The sequence below is a fragment of the Chelmon rostratus genome, chromosome 6, assembly GCF_017976325.1.
Source record: "Chelmon rostratus isolate fCheRos1 chromosome 6, fCheRos1.pri, whole genome shotgun sequence".
In the NCBI taxonomy this organism is placed as follows: Eukaryota; Metazoa; Chordata; class Actinopteri; order Chaetodontiformes; family Chaetodontidae; genus Chelmon; species Chelmon rostratus.
The window spans coordinates 13,224,776-13,249,484 of record NC_055663.1 but is presented as its reverse complement, the minus strand read 5'-3'; the positions used below and the strand labels follow the sequence as shown (position 1 = coordinate 13,249,484).

The 24,709-nt window shown below is 43.0% G+C and overlaps 4 protein-coding genes across 10 annotated transcripts in view; 3 read left to right on the top strand and 1 right to left on the bottom strand.

Moving 5' to 3' along the window:
* Positions 1-5,686, top strand: part of LOC121607652 (serine/threonine-protein kinase WNK1-like) — a 28,115-nt gene extending 22,429 nt beyond the window's left edge. For all 3 annotated transcript variants that reach the window (XM_041938573.1, XM_041938570.1, XM_041938572.1), the window contains 8 exons: positions 16-90; positions 220-339; positions 433-763; positions 1,257-1,416; positions 1,534-1,721; positions 1,903-2,064; positions 2,157-2,386; positions 2,527-5,686. In XM_041938573.1, coding sequence (XP_041794507.1) covers positions 16-90; positions 220-339; positions 433-763; positions 1,257-1,416; positions 1,534-1,721; positions 1,903-2,064; positions 2,157-2,386; positions 2,527-2,916 — 1,656 coding nt within the window. In that variant the 3' untranslated portion in view covers positions 2,917-5,686. The remainder of the gene's footprint in view (positions 1-15; positions 91-219; positions 340-432; positions 764-1,256; positions 1,417-1,533; positions 1,722-1,902; positions 2,065-2,156; positions 2,387-2,526) is intronic.
* Positions 5,687-6,666: 980 nt separating this feature from the next.
* Positions 6,667-11,927, bottom strand: rad52 (RAD52 homolog, DNA repair protein). 4 transcript variants are annotated; one of them, XM_041939204.1, is made up of 12 exons: positions 11,826-11,927; positions 11,471-11,539; positions 10,171-10,272; positions 9,714-9,807; positions 9,558-9,625; positions 9,256-9,374; positions 8,489-8,564; positions 8,165-8,397; positions 7,896-8,068; positions 7,282-7,362; positions 6,944-7,165; positions 6,667-6,871 (listed from the first exon to the last, which is right to left on the bottom strand). In XM_041939204.1, exons 2-12 carry the CDS (start codon positions 11,522-11,524, stop codon positions 6,810-6,812), a joined length of 1,284 nt encoding a protein of 427 aa, XP_041795138.1. In that variant the 5' UTR covers positions 11,525-11,539; positions 11,826-11,927; the 3' UTR covers positions 6,667-6,809. The 4 variants fall into 4 exon arrangements, with proteins under 4 accessions (XP_041795138.1, XP_041795142.1, XP_041795141.1 ...); XM_041939208.1 differs by having other exon boundaries at positions 11,471-11,548; positions 11,826-11,894; XM_041939207.1 differs by having other exon boundaries at positions 11,471-11,684; positions 11,826-11,846.
* Positions 11,928-13,771: 1,844 nt separating this feature from the next.
* Positions 13,772-21,013, top strand: prr5a (proline rich 5a (renal)). Of its 2 annotated transcripts, none has more exons than XM_041939659.1 (11): positions 13,772-13,977; positions 15,223-15,353; positions 17,713-17,838; positions 17,925-18,005; positions 18,501-18,549; positions 18,693-18,750; positions 18,853-18,944; positions 19,079-19,219; positions 19,537-19,672; positions 19,771-20,043; positions 20,135-21,013. In XM_041939659.1, exons 1-11 carry the CDS (start codon positions 13,900-13,902, stop codon positions 20,416-20,418), a joined length of 1,449 nt encoding a protein of 482 aa, XP_041795593.1. In that variant the 5' UTR covers positions 13,772-13,899; the 3' UTR covers positions 20,419-21,013. The 2 variants fall into 2 exon arrangements, with proteins under 2 accessions (XP_041795593.1, XP_041795594.1); XM_041939660.1 differs by lacking the exon at positions 13,772-13,977 and adding an exon at positions 14,027-15,019.
* Positions 21,014-22,274: 1,261 nt separating this feature from the next.
* Positions 22,275-24,501, top strand: tmem60 (transmembrane protein 60). The gene is made up of 2 exons (XM_041938259.1): positions 22,275-22,417; positions 22,666-24,501. The coding sequence occupies exon 2, from the start codon at positions 22,748-22,750 to the stop codon at positions 23,150-23,152; it is 405 nt and encodes a 134-aa protein (XP_041794193.1). The 5' UTR covers positions 22,275-22,417; positions 22,666-22,747; the 3' UTR covers positions 23,153-24,501.
* Positions 24,502-24,709: the final 208 nt, after the last annotated feature.

Genomic DNA, 24,709 nt, shown 5'->3' with positions numbered 1-24,709 from the left:
TGTTGTATTTTGTAGACTTTACCTACTGGTTTTGACCAAGCTGCTACACCTCCCTCTGACCTTGTACCCCCCTTTCCTGGACCAAATCAGGTGAGGTCTCCTATGTCCCTGTAATATAATCTGCTGTAATGCTTTTATAGGTTTTTAACAAACAGTTGTATAACTGTATAGTTGTACTATTTAGATCGGTCCTTATGTCTTGTTTGTGTGACTTCACAGTCACAGCAACCCCTGGGCACTTTGGATGCGGAGTTGAGGAGAGCTCTGAGCCCAGAGACTGTCCAGGGGGGTAACAGAGTCCAGCCCTCAGCAGCTGGTTTCACTCTTGGACGTTTCCAAGTAAGTTTTATTCACAGCTTAAAATGTATGTGGTTAATTCAGTTTAAAACCTGTAGCTTAGTTCATTGACATTCCCCTGCCCCTCTTTCACAGGTGTCTGTTGCCACTGATGGTGCGTCCAGAGGCGTTCCAGATCCCTCCAGCATTGTGTCCTCTTCTTCCCTCACGCCATCCTCTACCTCCTCCTCCTCCTCTTCTTCCTCTTCCTCTTCCTCCTCCCCCTCAAGTCCAGAAAATACCCTCCACCGGTCATCCTCTCTGGCCAAAGGCGTTTGTGAAACTGACGCTGTAAATGGAGCGTCATCTCTCTCTGTTGGTCCTGCCAGTCAGTCCACCACTATTGGTCGCTTCCAAGTGTCCACGAGCACCAATGCCACATCTGGGCCAACCACTGGCTCTAAAGTGGGACGTTTTTCTGTCACAGGTGTGTACTAGGTTCATAGCAATTCATCTTTTATAAATTAGTATAAAGCCCTCTTTGCACAGGAGTAATATTGAACAGTGTCTTACTATACTATACTGTACTTAATATACGTATAATATGTATATGTATATATATATAATTTGTACTGAGCATCATACAAAACTGCTGCTTCACACAGTCGTAACAGTTATTTTACTGCCAACACTAGAACAGAAAAGACTAAATTAATTAACCATAATAGTTATGAGAATTTTCATTCTGATCTAAGAAAAGCACCAAAGTGACTGAGAAAAACTGTTATAATTAAAGCTTTGATAGCATGTATCTATCTACTGATCTCGAAAATTCATTGTGTTTTAAAAAGATCAGAAGATAATCCCTGGACTTGACCAGTAAAGTTGCTTGAAACAGGTTTCTGGTGCATGTTAAAATCATGGGAGGACCTCACAGGTAAACCCAGTAAAATGGCCTTATTGTGTTTGATTTCCATCAGTGACCCCAGCTCTAGCAGCAGGCTCCAGTATGCAGAATGGACCCTCATCCTCCACCTCTGATCCTCATAACACACATCCCCATTACAGTAGTGACAATGACGACGACTCTGAGACTGAGGATGAAGCTTTGCAGAAAGAAATTAGCCGTCTCAGAGAAAAGTAAGCAGCATTCACAATCCTGATTTACACATCCTTCATCTCCTCTTATGAGTGTTACTTCACAGCTCAATTTTAACATGACTTTATGTTTTACTGCCTTTCTTCTCCCACTCTTAGACATATGATTGAGATCCAGGCCTTGCAGACTCGTCAGAAAGAGGAGATAGAGTCTCTATTCACACGGATGGGAAAGCCTCCTCCGCCCTCTGTCTTCTCCCCTGCTGTGGTAATGGCCGGAGGTAGACGTAGGCGCAAAAGCCACAAATCTGCTCGAAGTAGTGGACAGCCCAGCCCCATACACTCAGGTAAGGACAGTGAACAGGCTTTTAGCTTTGTGGACTCTCAAGACCAATGCAATACTCACTTTGGTGTCACTGCTACAATTTGTGTTTTATGTACAAGCTTTTTAAATCACTGACCCAGTTGAAATGGTACGCTCCTGGGTAAATGTTTACACGCCATTGTGATTTGTGCTTGTATGTTCAGGATCCTCAGCCTCAGCTCAGAGTCCTCATGGTTCAGAGTCCTCTCCAAAGCAAAGTTCAGTGTCAGAAACAGCAACAGGGGCATCACAAGCAGCTGGCAGGTCCTCCATACAGCAGCTCCGGTCCTCTCCATCCATGCCCAGCCTCAGTAGCTGCACAACAGGTAACGTGCAGGCATTTTAACTTGTCACAGCGAGCTGCTTGAATTGATTCCCTGACTTTATTTTCTAGTTCACCTCTCTTAATGTTTCCCAGGATCAAGTGGGACCAGCTCCACAAATGGTTCAGGCCACTGCCAGAACCACTCTGCTTCCTTGGCCCAGGGGACTGGACCGACTCCTCTTGCCTCTCACACCCAGAAGGGCAAGGGCACCTTCACTGACGACCTGCACCAACTGGTGGATAACTGGGCCAGGGACGCTATCAGCCTCTCCCAGTGCAAGAGAGGTCCCAAAACTGGGGCACAGGGAGCACTGGGACATGATGTAGGCATTCAGTACTTTCTTTTAATTTAAAAACTGTCCTGTCTTTGGAGTATGGACTAGATGACCTTGTATGATACTTATGTTTTTGTCAACTGCTTGTTGTTACGTAATAATGATAATCATTTTTTCCTCTATTGCAGATTATCCCTCCAGCCAACATGGGACGCAAATTCTCAGCTCCAGGGTATCTCTGCCCTACACTTCCCACGCCCTCCAACACCACATCCACCACCACCAACACTCACCTCCCTAACCAAGCCAATCCTTCTGTCCCAGTGGGGCCTCGTAAAGGCTCTCTGGGCCCAGTTGCCCAGGGGTTTGGATACGCTTCATCCCCGTACAGCGCTCCTCAGTGGGCAGGACCCACAGGCGCATGCCAGGTCAGCATGCTTAACCCCACACAGCCGTTAACACAGTACCAGCCGCCTACAACAGCCTCAGTGCCCCTGCACCAAGGCTACCACATGGGAGCCACATCAGCCCCCCAGAAATCAGTCAGCCCTGGAGCGTCCAACCTGAGGCCAACGTAGCCCAGTCAGAGCCCTGGTCCAGGCTAAGACGGCGGACCACACAGGGCAGACAGTTTTTGAACCACTAGCTCTCTTTGCTGTTTGCTGGTTAGCTGACTGGATTATTGGGCTTTTTATTTTTATTTCAACTTTTATTGTTATGTGTTTTTTTTTCTCTGTAATAGAGATGAGCTGTGTGGTTCAAGTCCTCTCATGCAGAACGAAATCTGTCTGGCAATTGGAGGGAGAGTGCAATACACATCCACAGCACAAAAGTCTCACACTTAGCCTGCCATTAGCTGTGGAATCGAGCTGTGATGAGCCGTTTGGTCGTGTCTGGTGATGTAATGACCCAAAGGCATAACCAACAACATGCCAAAGATGTCTTTTGAGAGCAGACGTTGCAATGTCGTCATTCCTTTGAAGAGGAGTAGACAGCCGAAAGCCGAGCTGGGACCGAATACAGTTGAACTAATACACCACATAGACACATGTGTGCGCACACACCTGACTAAACATTCATTTGGTTGAGTGACTTGGGATGGTAGGTAAAGTTGTCTCAGAGAGTGAAGGGGGAGTGTTCTGGAAAGTGGGAGATAGGAGTGGGACAGTTTGTCTTAGATGGGAAAGTAAAGTGTGGCTGGAGGAGTCAGGAGAAGAAAGACATAGTAAGTTAGGCAGGAGTGAAATGGATAGGGTTGCAGTATGAAGACATCCCAGTGGCTACATATTAAGTAAAATGCAATAATGAAAAAGAGTAGATATACTGTCCCTTGTATCTGTGGCCTTATTCCCCCAACATTTAAACATTGACTTTGTACATAGGTATTTCTTCACTGGGTTGTGATTCCATGTTTAGCATATTTATGTCCCTGTGAGAGTCTGGTGTCATTGTGATTTGAGTTGTCTATCCATAAAGATTTATTATCATACTGATTTATTCTACATGTCTGATATTTAAGCCAGTGGATCTGCCATACAAAAAAAGCGTTGTCCTGGTGTTGACCACCATTTGAAGTTTGAATCTTAACAGGTGATGCTGCTGTATATCACAATCTGGCTAGGACGGTGTTTGCAGGGTGTTCGCTTCTTCTTCTTTGTTTTCTCCAAGAATGAAATCTTGGTAAGAATCCTAAGTTGACACATGAAACCATTTCACTTAGTGCTTAGCAGTGACTTTTGAGCAGTTCAAAATCTGTTCCTTATATCCTACACAATGGTATAGTTTTGGTTTATTGTAGTAGTATTTGTGGATGGGATGCAGCCTCCCATCTTCTCTCAGTTGTTTAGACAGTGCACAGTACATAGATGAACAGGTTGTTAGTGAAGTCATGTCACATTAAATATCTCAGCTCATATCATTTAGCCGTCATGTCTCAAATCGCAAGTGTCTGGGGTTCTCTCTTTCTGTGGTCTGTTTTTGTATGCGTATATTTAATAAAACAAATGTTCTTTATGGACCTGTATTCAGCCATCAGATTTTGATGTTGTTTCACTGTAATTATTTTTAAAGGTTGTTAAACAACATGTAGTTAAAGGAATATAAAAAGTGCAATTGCAGGGTTGTTGTTATTGGTATGCTACTCACCAGGCTGGAGTAATCCTGCTGTTTATTAAGCTCTTCTATCTATGACTGCCCTGCCCCCTTTTTCTATTTAATTGTATATATGTTAATGTGAGGTAAATGCTTTCACCTGATGCTCAGTCACTAGAGTACGCTTGTGGTGACCCACTCTACATGCACATGCACTCTAACCTGTAAACATGAGGAACACTTTAGTGCCTTGCATCCTCACTAATGACAAGTTCCAGATTCATCTAGTCCTGTAGCTGTGACTGTAGTGCAGAAAACCAGTCAACTAAAATCTGCACACGATGTAAACACAACACGCAGCTCCATAACTGACACACAGCCAGCTCAGAGGCTGTGACACTCTGAAACATTAGACACGACACCACACACAGGACTGCAGAACAAAGAGCACACTGATGTGGAAACCGTTTTTCTCTCTACAGTTACATTTGTGTTGGCTGTGTATTTACTGTATATTTGGCTCATGCATTCATGGATTTGGCTGACATTTGTTTTTGTGGATTTATCATTAAACCGTGTAATAGAAACACCTGTGCAGGCAGCGAGTGAGCCGTGTAAAGGTTTAAAAGTTGTCGTGCCCTCATGCTGGCTCAACCTTTGTCTCACCCACCTCACACGAGTGCCATGCTGTCGTTGTGACTTTTTCGCCTGCTTGTAGATTGGACGAATAGTTAAACTTCTCTAGAGAAAAAATAAGTTACTGCAATGCAGGATATGCAATGTTTAAAGTTTTAAAGGGACTGAGGGGTATGGAAACATTTGCATGCTGAAGAGGGTTGTTACTGACTTCAATGTTTTTGATATTGGAATATTAGAGATCTTTGTTTTTTATTCCTTGCCTTCCTGAGTCATCATTTATGTGTTGATCTGTTCAATTGCCATTCACCAATATCACAGGCACAACTTCAATATCAGACTAGCAGCATATGATTTCTGCATGCCGGCTTCACTGATGTTTAATCTTACAAATGAAAACTAACTGGCCACTGTACAGCACAAGCTCTCAGCAAAGCTTAAGGTCCATGTGCTACTATGCTTCTATCGGTAATTATCACAGACCTCTACACAGTACTGTTTGAGGCTACTGACACGCAGTAAGATGTTGACTTCTTATTTCTGATCCCTCCTGACTTCCTGTGATTCAGTGTCTGTTTTGTGTATGTTTTTCACATTGTACAAAATGTAAAAACAAATAAAAATAATATCAATTAATTTGCCTTGCAGATTTTCTTTTTAACACTCATGACCAGACTGTGCTATTTTAGTGTTTACTAATTGAACTCAGGGATAAACTGGGATTGGGTTTTTTTCTCTCACCCCAAACTTCCTCACTTCTCTATTACATTAAATATTCCTTGCTGATTCTTAATTTTGTTATAAAGTTATGGCTGTTCGATTTAGTATGTGGGTGTATATATTGGAATCGCCTGCCATAAATCTTGATTTGGTACAGTCAGATGACTCGTCTTTCTTTCATGCTTTTAGGCTGTTTTGTTGGAAAGATTTTCCCAAAAAAAAGTTTTGTACACGGCAGACTTAACACTGTTCATGGTTCAACCAGACTGATAACTGAAAGGGCACCAACAAACCTCGAAGCAAGTTAATATAAAACATCACCAGTCATTGGTAAAAGAATCTGGAAGCTCAGCATCAAAATCTGCAGGTTCCTGTCTCTACTGTCAACTGCATAATACTGGCTTTAACAAGTTGGAATTGACAGAGGTGTTGTCCCAGCAAAGCTATTTTTAAAGCCTAAAAACAGAAAATTAGAGTTAGCACTGTCGGAATATCAGATGAACACTCTGGACTAACAAACCAGTTTAAAGCTGTTCAATCCAACCTGCAGAGGGAACAACAGCTCCCAAAAATATTCAGAATCCAGTTGCACTGTCATGGTTCAATAATGATCTGGAGTCCCCTGTCATGTAACACTGTGGGGACATTGAGTAAACTGAAGTTTTAATCCTTTTATTACATGTCATTTTGGGGCTGAAACTATTTCACATGAAAATACATTCGGTGTCAGAATTATGCTGTTTGTCTAAATTAAAATAGGCTTTATTGAAGGAAAGAAAAAAAAACATCAATATAACAGGTGATTCCACATTGTTGAACAGTGGTGTAGAATATATACATATATAAAATATGAATAAAACTCAGCTGACTGACTTCTGTGGTTATGTTTTTATTTTTTTACAAAACCAGATTAACATTTCTCCAAACATCAGACATAGCAGCAATAGCAAAATAAACTCATTGAATGTACATATTAAAATAAATATAAAAAACTGAGGCAGTTGTGGAACAGCAACATAAAATCTCAGCTGTCCAGTCTGCGTTTCTTCATGTACTGTCCCTGTCTGTATGGACTGAAGGCTTCACCTGTAAGGTTGAAATAGCACTATGAAGACCACAAAATTCAGCCAACAGCTCACTAACAGACCATTGACTCACCTGATCCTGTTTGAGGTCTGAACTGACTCCTGTCCTGTCCTCTGCTGTACGACGGGGCCTCGTCTGGAGGTCTGCCCGGGGCTCTCTGAGGGGTCTTACTGCGTGTCTGCATCTGGTGACTGCTGGGTGTGCTGGGCCTGAACCCTCTGGTCTGAGGGCCACCTGCGAGGACATCAAGCGCCTCAATCCCATCCAGAGTGAAATCCCAGAGCTCAGGATCATCTGCAGAGAGAGACAAACCAGTAGTACTGACTGAAGGTGCGAAAAGGCGAAGAGAGGCAGGTCTCCTCACCACACTGCCTCAGTATGCTGAGCCCTCTGGTGGTGGATTACAGCACCTGCTAAATACTCGTCCTTGCTGCTGGGGGTCCTGTGTCCAGCCGAGGTGCTGTCACTGAGAGCGGGTGCACCTTCATGACCTGGAGAATTGGACACATCTTTAAAAAAAACAACTCCAGAGAAAAACACAGTAAACTTCTAAAAGTTAAAGACACTTTAAACCAAAACTGGAGGTCAAACCCAGCCTGTGAGACAATGTCATGAAACCCCCTAAATGTTAAAAAGTTCCATGTGCCCTGAATACTTTTTTTTTTACATATTGCCATACAAAATCATAGCATAAAAATAAACTGTCACGTTTCACATTTAGCAAACTGTGCCTAATTACACAACACTTTAAAACAGGGTAGCATTTTAATTGAATTATTTCTATTGCATAAAATATGACAGGCTCCTCTTGAACCTGCTGTTCTCAAGGTAAAGGATCTCCTGTAGTGTGTTACTGCAGGTATGAGAGAGAATTTGTTTCTGGCAAAAAGGGGGTTGGGCTTTTTCTGCAAAGTATTCAAGGTGCTGCTAAAGAAAACCCAATCCAGCATAAGGTCATGAGTTTGACACTGCTCCTTTAAACAATGAAATCACGCTACATTATGTTAACACATGAAACCTTTACCTCCACTGGATCCCCGTCCAATAGCGACCTCTGTGTCCTCAGACTTGGCTTGATGCTGTTCCTGCTGCAGCCTCTTGGCCTCCATCTCTTTTCTGAACTGCTGCTGAAGCTGCTGCTGTCGGAGTTTTCTCAGCTGTTTGGGGTCCGTGTGGGTTTCAGAGTCTGTGGGAGGTCTGGGAGAAAGAAATGGAGGAAATAGATTGGAAGTGATGCACATTTGGAGGCACAAAAGATGAAGTGTTAGCACCACTAGACCCACTGCTGTTTACCTGGAGCAGATGTTCTCACTCTGCCTGTCGAGAGCAGAGTCAGCGGCATTAGGAGTATGAACTTCTGAACAGTTCTGCTTCTGGTTGAGGATTCTGGGCTCCAGCGGCGTCCTGCTAGGTCCCACCACAGACGCAAGCTTGTCCTCCCGGACCAGACTGGAGTACCGGGCCTTGTCCACTGAGGGCTCACCGTCAGAGCGCTTAGTCTGCATCAGGTCTAGAGGAGGAGGAGGCTTTGTGTGGAGAAGAAACAAGATTCAGCATCCAAAGAATTTTTTTTGAGTGAAAATAAAAAGTGCTAAAAGTTCATATTATGTATCTGACCTGTTTGGGGATCTTGTTAATGGCTAGAAGATATTCTTTATTCAGGATGCAGTTTCCCAGGGCATTACCGAAGCATCTCAACAAGACCAAAAAAACCCCAAACAATTAAAACACACATCAGATATCAGCAAAAGACTTTGATCGGTCTACTTAGACCGAATTTTTTTTCGTTATAAATGATTGTCTTCATACAACCCTGATTCCAAAAAAGGTGGTACTCTGTTTAAAACATGAATAAAAACAGCATCATTTGCAAACAATCTGTGTTTAGTGACAACAGTTTTGCAAAGTGATCCTGAGCACATGTAGTCACATCCTTTATCCAATCATATGTTCACAAAGTGGTGAACCTCGTTCCATCCTCGCTTGTGAACGACTGAGCCTTTCCAGGATGCTCCTTTTTTACCCAATCATGATACTATCACCTGTTATCAATCAACCTGTTTACCTGTGGAATGATCCAAACAGGTGTTTTTGGAGCATTCCACAACTTTCCCAGTCTTTTGTTGGTCCTGTCCCAACTTGTTTGAAACGTGTTGCTGCATCAAATTCAGAATAAGCAGATATTTACAAAAATCAATTAAGCTGATGAGGTCAAACATTAGACATATTGTCTTTGTGCTATTTTCAATTGACAATATGTCTAATAGGATTAGAAAATAATCAAATTGTCTTTTTTTGTCTGTTTTACACAGCATCACAACTTGTTTTGGAGTCTGGGCTGTATTTCAGATTGATAAGAGATATACAAATGCAAATCCCAGTACTTCAGCGCTCTCTTCATGCCATCAGTGACAGCTTCCTTTCTCGCCTTTTCCAATGACAGAGCTTTAGACTTCAGCCCTTCACTGACTCCGTACCCTACATCCTCATGAAATGCCCCGTCCTGGAGAGAAAGCACACATTAAACACAAATTCACATTGACAGCATGCGCATCAGAGGGTGATGAGCACTGCAGAGAATACATGATTTAAAAATTTAAGTGAAATGAATCTTGATCAGATGATCCATTATGTGAAAATAGTGCTGAAATCAGTAAAGTAAAATAAATGAGGTTATTTGTCTAACCTTCAGCTGCACTTTGACAAACGCACTGACTCCAACATAAAACTTCCCGTTGATGAGGTCGACAAAGTCTGTGAAATATAAGTGTTCTGTTAGTCTGACTGTGAGGCAACAGCTTGACTTTAACAGGATTCTCCAGCAAGAAGCTCCGAGTCGTACCGACATTCTGCTGAGAGATGGAGTGAGACCATCCGTTGTATCCAAACATCTCATTAGCCAGGCTGATCACACGATGGCCTTCAATGTAACACACCTGGAAGAGTCCATTCAAGGGTTGATATGAGAGACAGAGGCAGGGGCAGGGTTATATCCAGATGGTCTTTTGCAACCTGATTTGCCGAACTGGAAAATGGGCAAATTTGGGTCAAATTTCCTCCATGTTGTACCAACGTCACTTTGTTTCCACTTGAGAAAAACTTACCTTTAAGGGAAGGAAAATAAAATAAAAATATAAAGCCATTACATAAATGCATTTGTGCAACAATAATGTGCTTATAAATTAACTTTAACTCCACTGACAGACACACATTTAACTTTGCAACATTTCTGCAATTCATTCAAGCTTGGCATCACAGCAGTACAGAAAACAAAGGCAGAGAGATGAACAAAGACTTGCCCTCTGTCCTCCTCCAGCCACTCTGGTACTGATGTACTCTGGTCCCAGCTTCTGTCGCAGAGCGTTGTGCACCGCCTGGTACTCCTCAGCTGTGTAGGTACACTGACAACACACACACAGTCCAGTTAGCAGAGCAAAAACAAATGCACACACACACGAACCATGACATATTAAAAGCATGGATGTTTTTTTTACCAGTCAATCCTAATTAATCTGACTGAGTAACCCCTCACCCACTGCTGTGGCACTGCCTTCTGCTGTCACATGATGTTTTAAAGGTTTTAAAATTGACTTTCATCTATGCAACTGATATAATATATAGTGATATATTGCACATAAAGAGTATTGTTAAAAGTTTGAAACAATGCATTTTAAAAAATAGCGTTAATCTCCGAAGCACCAGTGCAGCCAAACTGTTCAGTGGAATTTCTAAGTACACCAAAGACATCGGTGGGGGGACGCTGGACAAATTTGTATACAACGATGGACAAGCTATTGTTGGAAAGGTGCAGCCATAAAAACACGGAGACCTGGGTCTGAATATCTCACTCAGTGTAAACATTATATACATGTAATGAAGAGTTGGAACAAGGTGAATAGACACTGCCAGACAAAGTGGAATCAGATGGTTTTTGCAAGCTTAAAACTAATGAAAAGAAACTGGATGATTAGGGTTAGAAATTACTTTAGTCTATCCGGTCCATCCATAAGTCTTTCATGTCTTGTTTCTTTTCTAGGGCTGCAACTAACGATTGTTTTCATTGTCAATTGATCTGTTGATTATTTCCATGACTAAGTGAGTACTGGTTTAGTCTATAAAATGTCAAAAAAAAGTGTGATCACAATATCCCAGAGCCCAACGTGACATCTTCATATTGTGTCTTTTGTCCAACCAACAGTCCAAAACCCAAATACTCTTTACGTACTGTAATAAATGACAAAGAAAAGCAGCAAATCATTACATTTAAGAAGGTTAAACCAGCAAATGTTTTTGCATCAAAACTGACTGAGACAACATACATAACACAGCTGGCTATACTTTTTTATTCTTTTTCGATCGACTAATCGATTACTCAACTAATCACTGCAGCAATGTCCTTACCGGGCACAGAAAAAGAAACACACACAACACAACACACAGACACAGTGACAGAGACCACCATACTTCCCAGATTGATGAAGCTAATTACTGAATTCTGCACACCTGAGCTTTGGATGAATGGGTGTGTGGCAGGAGCTTTCAGGTAAAGAGCCTGGTGTGTTAGCATAATGTCTCTCTGCATTCGTGTTATCAACCCACCTGCCCGAAGCACTTAGTTGCAGGGTTGCTCCCCTCCTCAGCGTTACTGGACATGATTGCAGAGCTCTCCTGTAGTCACTCAAGTAAACAGGCATGTAAACAGGAAACCGTTGATGGAGCTAATAACAACTGATTTCTGCTCTTCTAATCAACATGCCAATACGCCATGTAACTATCCGTAAGGGTAACTTCGTTATTAAAAGCTGAATTGAACCTAGAACGGACACAGAAGCGAAGCTAACGTCAAATGTATGCAGCGTAGCACATTAGCAGGTCAAACTAAAAACTACTGGCGGCTTCGGTTAACGTTAGCTGGTTAATATTGCATTATCCCTAGCCGTAAGCACAAACTCACCAATTAATGTTCCTCCACAGTGAAGTTTGTGTTGACTGAGCTAGCCGCAGCACAGGAGCATTTGCTACATTTTAGCTAACAGGATGAACATCTTAACTTCCCGCTCGGACACCAGGGGGAGGAGTTTATGCTGCCTTCGGGTCCTGTTAGAAACTAGTCCTGCGACTGAGATGTCGGATAAATCAGAGCTGTTTTTGTATTCGTTTTCCAATATGGGATTTCACTGTCAGTCAACACGTTTTAAACATAGTCTACGGTCGTGCGGTACAATCAGTCTGACTCAGTTTTGTCTACGTGACTTAACGTGTTGTCCCTTACTTCGTTGGGAGATCAAGCACTTCCCATTAGCCTCAGCGAGGTCGTACCAATCACAGGTATTGCTGTTACCATGGAAACGTTACCGTGTTAGTGGGAGGCCATTCCAGGACAAAATAACAAAAGTGTTCACAAAGTGTTTATAAAGTAGAAATAAAAGGAAAACGAATTAGATGAAAGAGATCAAAGTTTCTCCTTTTTGCTCTGTCGCTGGGGCACATGATTAAAAGAGCTGTGCAAATACCTACAAACATTTTGTGCCAGCGGTGATTTTCGACCCATGCGCTTCGGATCCAGACCAGTCTTTGTCCGGTTAGCTCACCAACCCTCCTGCTGGGGGTTAAATTACTGACATAATCTTTTTTTTTTACAATTGTGATTAAACTTTTGTACTTAACTAATCTCATGTAGCACACTTGTGATGACTAATGTGTAATGAATTTATTTTAAATTACCACTTTAATAGAAAATAATAGCAGTTTCTTCCATGTATGGTTAATCCATATCAAATGAGTTTTACAGAGGTCATGTGAGTGTGTCGTATTTATCCAGTGTATTAATGTATGGTATTAACAAATCCGCAACGTTCTCAAGGCTAGATATAGGGATTTACGAGGCTAAAGTGAGCATTACATTTACTGGGGAGACTATGAAGATATTCACAGTGCGGCTGTTTTGCCCTGTATTTCTGTTATTTGAGAGTGGTAGTACATTACTGTACATCAGCCACACTGTCCACTGTTGATTTGGGGGAATAAATGTAAAGAGATGGACACTTAATGCTCCCTCAATTTTTCCATTCTTCATTTTAATATTGGACTTCCGCTATACGCATCCCTTGTTTTTTCATTCTGAAAGAATCGTGCAATTAATTGTCTTAAAATGATCAGACTAAATCTGGTGTGAAAAAGCCTCCCCCTCGTGTGTTATTTGGGCTACACAGTGTGTTAATGTTACTTTTTGCTCTTTGCTCTTTGTACAAATCAGTTGTCACAACATGCATATAGATGTCATAATTTGGTGTTGGGCACAGCTGTATTTGCGCACCAAGCAAAAAATGAATTTCTCTAATACTGAGGAGGGAACTGTAATGAAGTGTTTGCCTCAGTGCCTCTTGCGTGATTTTTATGCCAGTGACGTTTCTCACGAGACCCGGTTATTTACATCACGACCCATGGAAATAGGGGATTATCTGCAAAGAGCCCGCGCCTGCTTTGACAGATGGTAAGACACCCGCTGTGTTAAACGGCATAGATTGGGGTCAGTGCTGGATACAGTGCGTTTATTACCTTCCACTCCGTTTATGAAGCCATATGCATACATGAGGCCAAAGCAACGTGGTACATACAGTGTTTGCTCCAGTGTGTCCAGTGTAATACAGTGCAGCACTCTCTTTCTTTTTCTTTGTTTATTGTGGAGGTTAAGGGTCCTTCACTGTGCTTGTTGAATAAAGTGGAACATCTCATGCATGACCAGGGCAAAACTCTCTCTGCTTTTTTCTCTTGAACCCCCCCTTTACTCTTTTGCATACAGATATAACCACTATGCGCGTGCACGCGGCGCTCGTGGCCGCGACCAGGTTCGCTTTGCATCTCGTCAAAACAAAGCGGGGGCGAGCCAGAGAGGGAGCGATTGAGCGAGCGGCGGTGCATGCCTCATGAATGAGTCCCCCTCCACCGCACCGCAGGTCGGACCCTTCATCCGCCTGCGCCCTGTGGGTGCGCACACCGGCGGGGAGCAGTAGCGGAGCCAGCCGCTGATGAGCCCGGACAGTAAACACTTCCCATCGGCGCTACATGATCGTTTCATCCCATCCGGAACAACGCGACGGGATAAGGTACGGTGAGCGCAGGCTACAGTGGGCGTGCAGAGGCGCATGACATACGGCAACTTTGTGGCCATTATGATACAGTTTTTATCCACAGGAGGACTTTATGATGCGTCTGTCCCAGCGCGCGTGTGTTCATGAGACAGTCACGTTGTTTACAGTGTTACTTTGCCTCATTCTCCCGTCCGCACAGGTAGAAAAAAAACCAGAAAACCTCCACGTACGCACGACTGGGTTTACATTCCTCCCTGTAGGACAAACGTGCGCTGTTGATGGCGTGTCTGGCCAATTGATTGGCTATATGTCGAATAGGCATGACGGGGGAGGTACAGCGGGATGTGAATAGGCCAGAAAAGAAATGGAGACTAATAGAAATTAAAAGTGGCATCGATCTGACTGTGGTCGCCCCTCAAAGACGAGGAGGAGGGGTGAACAAAAGCAGAAATGCCCAGACTGGCGTGGCACAGCATGTCGGGTAGACAGAGCGCAGTCTTCCTCTGCGCCTGTGACCGAGACGAGATGTTACTGTCACGAAAGTGCAGGCCAGTCCCTCTGAAAACACACCAGACACCCATTTTATCACCCGCATGCAGGGTGGCAGCGGAGGAGGCTCGTGTTGTGTCTTTGTCTGAGGAGTGACAGCCCAGACTGTCGTTCCCCCCTCTGACCAGGGGGTGGTGCTTCACTATGTACAGTTTGTCTCCGTGGGGAGACACCCAGAATACTGTAATGTCATGCTCCAGGAGAGAGGATCGCGGCTTCGTGGCATTTACAGGAATAATTCTCACACACACTCATACTGTACATGCTCACACACGCATTTCCCGTTTCTTCTCTGATGTAATGTGTGTGTGTGTGTGTGTGTGTGTGTGTGTGTGTGTGTGTGTGAGTGACTGTGTTAAGGCGTAGCTCTGGTTGCAAAACACACTTCCAATGTGTTGAAATAACAGAAAGATTAGGGAAACAGAAAGCACGCAGATGATTTAACGCTATAGCTGCTTGAAGAGGGTCACAGATGTGTGGCTTGATTTTCTCCTCTGTCCCCTTGACCGTAAGTTTGACTTTAATATGTCTTGTCTGTATGTTTTGTGCTTCATTGTTCCTTATTTCATTCGTTGTCTGAGTATGTGGAGTGTCATGACTGTGTCAGGGCCTCACACAGCTGCTTGATCTACTCGTGATCTCTCCCACGTGCCTTTGATTACATGTTTACCTCCAGAAGCATCTCTCCACCGTCTCCCCTCTCATGCTCAGATGCTTGATGGACTCCGTAGGAGGCACGCCTCCCGGCCCTCCTCCCGACCCCTGTCACTCAACTTCAGCACCTTCTCGGCCCCTCCCCCGAGCCCAGACCTGGACAGCAGCAGTGAGCATCCAATCAGGAGGTGAGGCTCAGCTCCTGGGATTAAACTTTCACAACACACAGCATCCTGGAAAATGCATGAAATATTAACTAGCATTCATAAAAAATCCCACTGTCTCTCCTTCCAGGAGCTTTTAATTAAGCAGCTGAGCTTTGCTTGCAACACATGTTGACCTGATGATAATGATCTCCTGGTGGGATGTTTGATTGACTCATTTCCTCACGCGTGTACATCTCATCAGTGTTTGCACTCGCTCTCCATGTTTTCTGTGTCTGTGTGGACGTGGGTGTGGATGGGGGTCTGTTGTTTACCGCCGTGCTGTCAGCAGAGAGTTTCTGGACTGCGTGGGTTTCATCTCATCATCTCTTCCTCTTCAAAGTGCTACTTTTCACCAGTTTCTGGTCAATTCAGGATATTTTCCTTTTTTTATGACAGCAAGTATTCATTTATAAATTGCATTGTTCCTGAAGTGAGTGAGGATTTAAAAGAATCTTCAAGGGGAGGTTGTTTCATAAAAGAGCAAGACCAACAAATTCAGTGGGCCAGTATATTGACGATGTTAGCTTATTGCAGATATGTCGTGTCAATACATACTATGCTGGCTGATAAGTACTGAGAAATGTTTGTAGGATGCCAAAGAAATGTTAGAGGTAGTTTTGCAACAATGTCTTTGTTACATAATTTGTCCACCAGAGAGCACTGACAAGTTTATTTTTCAGCTGTAAAATGTAGAGTGCATTTCGTAATAAAATGAAAACTAATTTTAAAACTTAAAAAACTAATGTAAGGGACCCTTATCCAAAAAGGGTAAAAAATCTTCATATTACCTGTTAATTACTATTGGCTGTATATTGTTACTCTTATGCCCTTTCCTGTTGAGGATCAGGCGAGCGGATCAGTACCACTCTCATGTCTTTACGGTAACTATGAAGCTACAGCCAGCAGCTGTTTAGCTTATCTTAGCACAAAGACTAGAAATGGGGGGAAACAGCCCGGCTCTGTCCAAAGGTTACAAAATCTGCTCCTTCCTGCACCTTTAAAGCTCAATAATTAAACACCAGTTTGTAGGATTTACTGGCAACTTGGCTGCAGATTGCAAACAACTGAATACCCCCGGCCAATATTATGTTCTATTTCTGTCATATTGTACCAATATGCTGGACTATTCCTTTGCAGGTGCAGTGACTCCATCAGTAGCCTGGCAGTTTGACAGTGACATGATATGCCAGGTCATAACCCCCTTTGTAACCTCTGAGCAGAGCCTGTTCATCCCTAATTCCAGTTTTTATGCTAAGACAGGACAATCAACTGCTGGTTGTGGCCTCATGTTTAGCGCCTCTCATCTAGCCCTCAGCAAAGAAAGTGAGTCTTTACAATGGAGATCCCAAATTTTTAAAGGCACCAAACATTTTAGGTTGAATTTGGTTCAAAAAGATGTACAAGACATCCAGAATATTTCCATTTGCTGTGACCATGCAGTCATAAAAAACACAGTCCTGGCTTTCAATATTTCATTCAGTGCAGACATCATAGCTTTCATGAATAGTTCAAACAAGCTGATACACGATATATATGTGATACTATCAGAAAGGGTGGGGAAAATGATATTTCCAACCATAAAGGAGGATATAAAAGAATAGCAACTGGATGTTTAAACTCTCAAATACCAACATAGTAATCGGCTTCAAAGACCCAGTATCTGTCTCACGCTTTGCGCTGCTTTTTACATTTGTCGTCCTGCACCAGCTGTGCTGAAAACAGGAGAGCAGGAAAACCTTCCTCATTGTCCCGCATTGTGTCACAGCTTCCTATCCCTGTTTTTGTTGTCAATAAGCCTGACGACTTCCTCCTCCACCTCCTCGCCGTACAGTGACAAGCACAACAAAGTCCCTACTGCTTCAGTCTGCTTACCCTGCAGTTCCTCTGGCATCTGTGCTCTGCATAAATATTTGTTTGCATCAATGGTCGTATTGTGCTGCGATAGAGGCAGAGAGGGAGGACGAGCATGCATACATCAGTGCATGTGCTATTGTTTTCTCCCCTTCTGAGACCTGGGGCAGTGCGGTGTCCCACCTCTCGGCTCTTGGCTCCACCCATCCTGCTCTTAACGTGCTACCCCTCTCTCAGCATGCATCATTCTGTCCTACTTCTCTCCTCCTCTGACACTGGCCGCTCTTTGTGTTGTCATTGTGCTTCTTCCCTCTGCGTACTCTACCTCTCTCTCAGACTCACGCCGCTTATGTTCCCTTCTCCCCTCCGGCCATCTCCTCGTGTTTCTTCCTTGTGTCTCTGCATGTCAGCTCACCGCCTGACCTTCTTTCTCTCCTGTCCAGTGCTTACTCTGTTTCTGTCTCCACTCCCTCCTTATCTCCCTCATGAGGACTCTGCACCGGCTGAAGTTGATGAGCTCTCCCAGCCTCAGCGATCTGGGGAAGAGTGAGAAAAGTTCACCAGAGGACAGAGGGGAGAAGCAGAAGAGGGCAGGAGCCAACGCCACCTGGAACAGGTGCACTAGATACAATCAAAGTGCAGAAAATGCTCTTGGAAGAACAATCTAGACCATTGTGTGTGTGTGTGTGTGTTATGTTGCAGCATCCACAACGCTGTCATAGCGGTCTTCCAGAAGAAAGGTCTGGCAGATAATGAACTCTACGTCCTCAATGAAGGCGTCCGGTGAGTTTCGACAGCCACAGAAAAAGCTGCGAGCACTGTCACAGCACAGAGAAAACATCCTTATTTTAGACTGTTGATGCCATTTTGTGCTATAATTAGTATAATTACCGCCTGTCCTACGTTCTGTGACTGAACGTTTTCCTGTGAATGAGTTTGTTTGTGTGAGCAGCGTACTGTACGCTGGCCAGGGGAGTCATGTGGTCGTGCCAGATATCTCATTATCTTTCAAAACCAGACCCGTCACTTCTATCACATCAGCCTCCATTATAGCCCAGTAAACATGTTTCCATGTAGAGGAAAGCCACGGGAGGTCGACGCACATTTCTGCAACCACACAGGAAACTGGCAGTCATAATGCAGGAAAACCTGGTGGATGCAGCTCTGCCATTAGCACATTAATTAAATGTAGCTTGTAAAAACTTTATTGACACAAATTTGATAAAACAGATGACAATGGTTGAATAGTATCCATCTCATGATCATTTGTTTCTTCAGGCATCTGTTGAAGACTGAACTGGGGTCCTTCTTCACAGAATATCTTCAGGTAATAGATGGTATTCATATACCACTAATATAAAACCACCAATATAAGACTCATTCAGATATATTGCAGCAGAAGACTTTTTTTAAGTAGTTGTGGTGTCTCTGATGTTTATATTAATGGCATCTTTCCTCTGTACTTCACAGAACCAGTTGCTAACGAAAGGCATGGTCATCCTTCGGGACAAAATAAGGTTCTACGAAGGTGTGGCTGACAGGCAAAAATAGCCCGAATACATTTCGCAGTGCTCTGTGCAGGCAAGTAAAGCTTTAATCAGCTGTCTTTTTGGCTTTGTGCTGGATGCAGGTCAGAAGTTACTCGACTCTCTGGCAGAGACCTGGGACTTCTTCTTCTGTGATGTTCTCTCCATGCTGCAGGCCATCTTCCATCCGGTTCAGGTACACAACCACCTTAGCAGGTGTTTTTTTCTTTTCTGCACAAAAGGATCAGCTATAACAGCTATAACAATCTGTACTGGAAGATGGTCTTTGTTGCTCAGTTCTGCTGTTTTCTGTGTTCTTGATGTGTGTAGGGTAAGGAGCCCTCTGTCCGACAGCTAGCTCTGCTTCACTTCAGGAACACCATAGTACTGAGTGTAAAGTTAGAGGACGCCCTGTCTCGACCTCGGGCCCGCGTGCCCCCCTCTGTTACACAGATGCTGCTTATTCTACAGGTATCCCTGCAGGCACCAAGGCAACCTTAATACCTTGTTTCCTCACTCACTGTTTGATTATTCGTTTTGTTCCCAACAAGGGAAAACAGCACTAAATCAGGTTTTTGAGCTTTGCATGTGGTCACTTGTGATGATGATAAAAACTTGCAGCTTTTCATGTGATTTTTCATTGATTTGTATCTAGACATGAACAGAAACACATTTGACTAAATGGCATAAAAACACAAAAAAAAGTTCAGATAAAAATTGTCATACATCTATTTGTGTGATTGGAGCCTTCAATTCACACTTTGATGCCTGTCTCCGTCCATGTTAAGGGGGTCCATGAGTCGCGTGGTGTGAATGAGGACTACCTGAGGCTCGAGTCTCTGGTTCAGAAGGTGGTCTCACCCTACCTGGGCACCCACGGGCTTTACTCTGGAGATGGTGCTGAGGCCCATTGCTGTGTTCTGGGTAAGATAGTGTGGGCATCAACCTAAAAGCAGAGTAATAATGGCATATATCTGATGCGGAACATACATTAATCAAGACCTTTTTGTCTTTTCTTTCAGAGAAGTGTTTACCGTGGCCCAAATCTGCGGATCAACCCTCCAAAAACCCTGTGGTACGATCGAAAAGCTACAATATCCCTCTGCTGCTGACCCCGGTGGCTGAGTATGACCCAGATGCCAGCTCAGTTGGCAGCGGAGGAATTCGGCGTCACTCGGCCTGTGAGATTATATCATGCCTCGAGGACCAAGGACTGGCCTACACAGACCTGGCCTCAGGACCTGAACTGTCTGGCCCCTCCTCCAACAGGCTGTGTGTGGGCTCTCAGTTCAATGGTACGACAGATTAAGAGTCGCATGCTGGTCATTATGAAATCAAAATCAAAATGTAATATTCCGTAATAATCCAGTGCCCTGTCGCACACAGGTATCGTACAGGCAGGAGCGAGTGCCCTGGACTCGCCTCTTTCGTCTCCCTCCATCCTTCATTCCTCGGGAGCTCTCCACGGCACTGAGGCCACAACAACGATGACTGATCTCAGTAAAGGGGCATCCTCTACGCCACCCAGTGAATCGTCCAGCCCTGAAACCATCATTGGACAAGTGCTAGAGTCCGCAGACTCAGACTCAGATGGGATATTTATTGATTTCCCACCTCACTCCTCAGAGGCTATGGGGTACAGTCGCGACAGTAGGCAGAGCACTGTGTAGCTGTGGTTGACATTAGGAACACAGCCCCCTGCCCCCCAGTGTGTACGGTAATAATCTGTGAGAAAGTTTAAAGAAATCTACATTTCATTAAGTGGGTGCCTCCTTCCCCTCTTACTGTAGTACGATGAATTTCCATGACGAGTCCATTCCAAGTGCTTTTGCTGGTGAGTGACAACCTGGCACCTTTATTCAATGTCAACATACAAAGCTAATTCTGGTGGGACTGTTATTAAAGATTAAAGGACTCAAATGTTGTACCAGGTTTTCATCTTGAGGGCGCTGTAGCCCAAGCCTTTTATCCTACAGTCTAATAATGTTCTCAAGCAAAAATTGTGGTGATATTCTATAATTTTCCTTATTGACAACAAATCTCATGAAAACCAGAGATTAGAATCAGCAACGAATTGATCCTCCTAACGAGCCCCTGATGTATGTCATCTCTCTGAGCCACAGAACTCATTTTAAGTCAAAAACACGTCAATGAGCCACACCATTGCCACCGTGACGTGATTCTTGTTTTGGATGAACATGGGCAGTTTATTTTGAGTCAATCCCACATGCACATTAAATACTCATTAGAGCAACAAATATGTAATAGTCAGAATCTGAAAATACTACCCAACAAAACATCATGAGGTTTGTTGACAACATCACAAATGTACAACACAGTCAATATTATGCTTTAACCCAGAGAGAGACATGTCATCCTTCAGCTATAGTAAAATCACAAAAATGACCAAAATTGGAGTTGCAAGGTTTTCGCTTAGCCGGCTTTTAAAACCACCATTCACATGGAAAGATCACAAAAACTTTGCATATTTCTCATGGATTTGTTTTGTGTATGTGTATTTTGAACCTCAAAGCAGTTTTATATTTTCTTTTTACGCTTTGTTGTGTCCCTCTTGGTGGTAACACAGTAATGAGATCTTCTGCTCTCACTTTTGTACGACATCTTATTAAAACGCGGACTGTTGAATTGTTTTTATTGCCAAAGGCGGTCATAGACAGCTAATGCAAAATACTCTTCTTAGAGCAAACATCAGTGTGACCGCATTTGCTTTTCTGTATTAGCTCTGTAAAGCAGGATTTTCGATGAATATGACAATGTTTATTGTTTACATTTGACAAAGACATGAACATTTTGGCTGAATGTCGTCCCACACACTGTATTTTGCACCACCACTACCTTGTAAATAAAAGTGCATTGTTGGTTTTTAGGACAGCTAGATGGTGTAAAGTGAGCTTTTACCTTTAAATGAATTGACATTTTAATAAGGGCTTTTTAACTGAATCTTTTTCAAATGATGTTTTACCTCAAGCGTTTTGTACTTTACTTTTTTTGACAATCTATGATGTCTACGGAGTTGTACTTTGTATTAATTTGTTATACTAGCCCAGTAAAAAGTAAATAAATTTGAACAGTATTTAAAAAACATGGGGTATCTCCTTCTATGTTAAACAATTGATTCATTTTGTTTGTTTGTTAATAAAAAGAGGGGGATCTACAGTAACAGCTAGATTTAGTTTTACTATTTAGATTAACTTTCTTTCAGAGCATTCAGCTGCATATTGTGACCTTTATTAGCAGATGGAGTTTGCTCAGTTGTCATGGGAAAGAAATCTAGTAATTTATTATTATTAATATTTGACAAATTCCCATCAGGCAGCTACAACCCGGCAGTTATCTATCAAAATAAAATACATTAGCTGATAAACTCGTGCTTTTGTTTTGAAAAGGGGTATCAGAAAACTTAGTCACCTATCAAAATAAAATATATCGCCTGTTTAAAAGCATGCTTTTATATTGTAAAGATTGACCGGAAGTATTGCCGTTACTGCTGGCGGAAGAAGCCTGAACTAGCTTGAAGCTAACTACATTATACGAATCGCTGTGCTCGAACTGCTCTGCTGTTAAAACTAAGTTGTTTGTTTTAAAGTGCTGACATTTGCCTTGTTGGTAAAGAATTGGTCTTTCAAACAGAGTGATTCTCCTGGTCAGGTTGGTAAGACATCTTTCTTTGAACAATGTTTCTGTTTGGGTTTCACAAGTTGGCTATAGCTAGCCAACACACAGCAGCTTCAGGTCTGCACTAAGTGGAAGTAACAGCAAAAATTATTCATCAACGAGATGCACATTGATGAAAGCCCGAACGCTGGTGGTGGGAGTTTTGATGCATGACCAAAGTGACCTATTGTTTTCGGTCATTACATCCATATGAAAGTGCTGTGTTGTGTTTTGGTCTTCAGATCTGTGTGTGTGTCACCTTGGCTGTGGTCCTCAGTCTCTCTGGGTGTGGGTGATAACTGGCTCTGTGCCAGTCCTCTGTAGATGAAGATGTCCCTGGCCCAGCGAGTGCTCCTCTCCTGGATCTTCGCCCTGATCTTCCTTATCATGCTGGTCCTGAAGCTGGACTCTAAGGTCCACTGGAACTGGTTTCTCATCTTCCTCCCTGTGTGGACCTTTGACACCATCCTCATCCTCATGTTGATAGTGAAGATGGCAGGGCGCTGCAAGCCGGACTTTGACCCCAGGGATGGTGAGCAGAGCCTGAAGAGGAGGCTGTGGTACCTGACAGCCCTGCTGCTGAAGCTGGCCTTCTGTCTGACACTCTGCTCCCGCCTGGAGAGGCTCATTGACATGTGGGTCAGTGTGGTGTGTGTCCCTCTGTGGGTGCTGCTGGGTGGGGCACTGGTGGAGCTGGGACACAGTGTTTTTCACTACCGGAGAGACTGAACCAGAGTACTCCACAGTACGTGGTTTTGAACTGTAACATAGGCGACAGAAAGTACCTCTCGCTTGAGATGCACAGATGCAATCCACTGGAATGGTGTCAGACTGATGCTGACCTTTATAAGTGGATGGGGTATTGGTCAGACATGACCGACCAACTTTGAATACAGTTTCCTTGTCGAAGTCATTATAAAATCCAATGCCTCTGCGATAAGTTACTTTTACGTTAGAGCAAGTTGCAGACTCTGAGTTTTACAGGTTTTAAAAACAGGAAAAATGAGCACTCATATCCCATCAGGAGTCGGTATCAGTATCTGGAAAGAAAAAGTGGGATCGGTGTATTCTTTTCTTCACCTCAATAAGACCTAATTGTGTTTCATTCTGTGATGCTACTGGATCTTCGTTAAACAGGAAGATTTAACATACATCACTACACAGTTTGGCATCTTTAGAATAAATCCTGGCATCACATTGTTTTGGCATTCACATTACTGCCTTGTGGCTCGTCTTTAGTCTGTAGGACAGGATCGAAGGAAAATTAATTTCCAACTATTTTGATAATTGATTGTCTCAGTCATTTTTCAACCAAAAATGTAAAACATTTGCTGCTTCCAGCATCTTAAAGCTTTTCTTCGCCCTATGGACTAAAGAAGCAATTTAAAGACGTGGCTTTGGGTCCGTGAAAGTCTGATGAGCTTGTTTACCTTTTTTTTTTTTTTAATTTTATAGGCTAAACTTTTAATCAATTGGTCATGAAAATAATTGGCAGATTTTTATTTTATATTGGACTGTCCTATGCTGGCAGGTGGGACAAGGTTTAAGAAATGGAGCTAAGAAATCTTGTGATCCAAAATCAGTAATTTTCTACACTTAATGTTGGTCTACAATTCACGTTTTCCCTTTATAGGAAGAGAGTGCACATATTATCTCACAAATCAGTTGTCAGTCATGTACTATTGTGGGATCCTGGTGAAACTGAAACTAGCCCTGCATTAATAGTATGAAATTATCCAGCCTGTACTAGCATGCACTGTGTGCCACTGAGCCATATTGTACCCGTTTGTGAAACGTATAGCACTATTTGAGCATTTCTGTAAAGCAGTTACAATCCTCACACCTTCCATATGTGATGGTACACACATGATGTATTAATACAAGTACTTGGCAGTGCCCATCGCAGGGTGTCCCTCTGACACAGACACAATTTGAATGTAAATCCCTAACTTTCTCCAACAATATGGATGTGACAGATGTGCACAGAGATGTATTTTCCTGTAAAATTTGCAATGTAAATCCTTTGGATGCATTTTTTCCTGTGATCACATTATAAATATAAACATCTGCCAGACTCACCTTGTCAGGTCACAGCTCAGCACTGATTAACTCTGCTTTCATCACTGTACTTTGCCAGTCCATCAGTTTCATCACATCACATTAAATGTGACACTTTGTCAGCTTCAGTTAGACTGCTTGGAATATTGAATAGTGACAATTTAACATGATGCAGTAGGAAAAGCATAGGTGTCAATAATAAAATCAAAGATGACTGAATTCCATTTG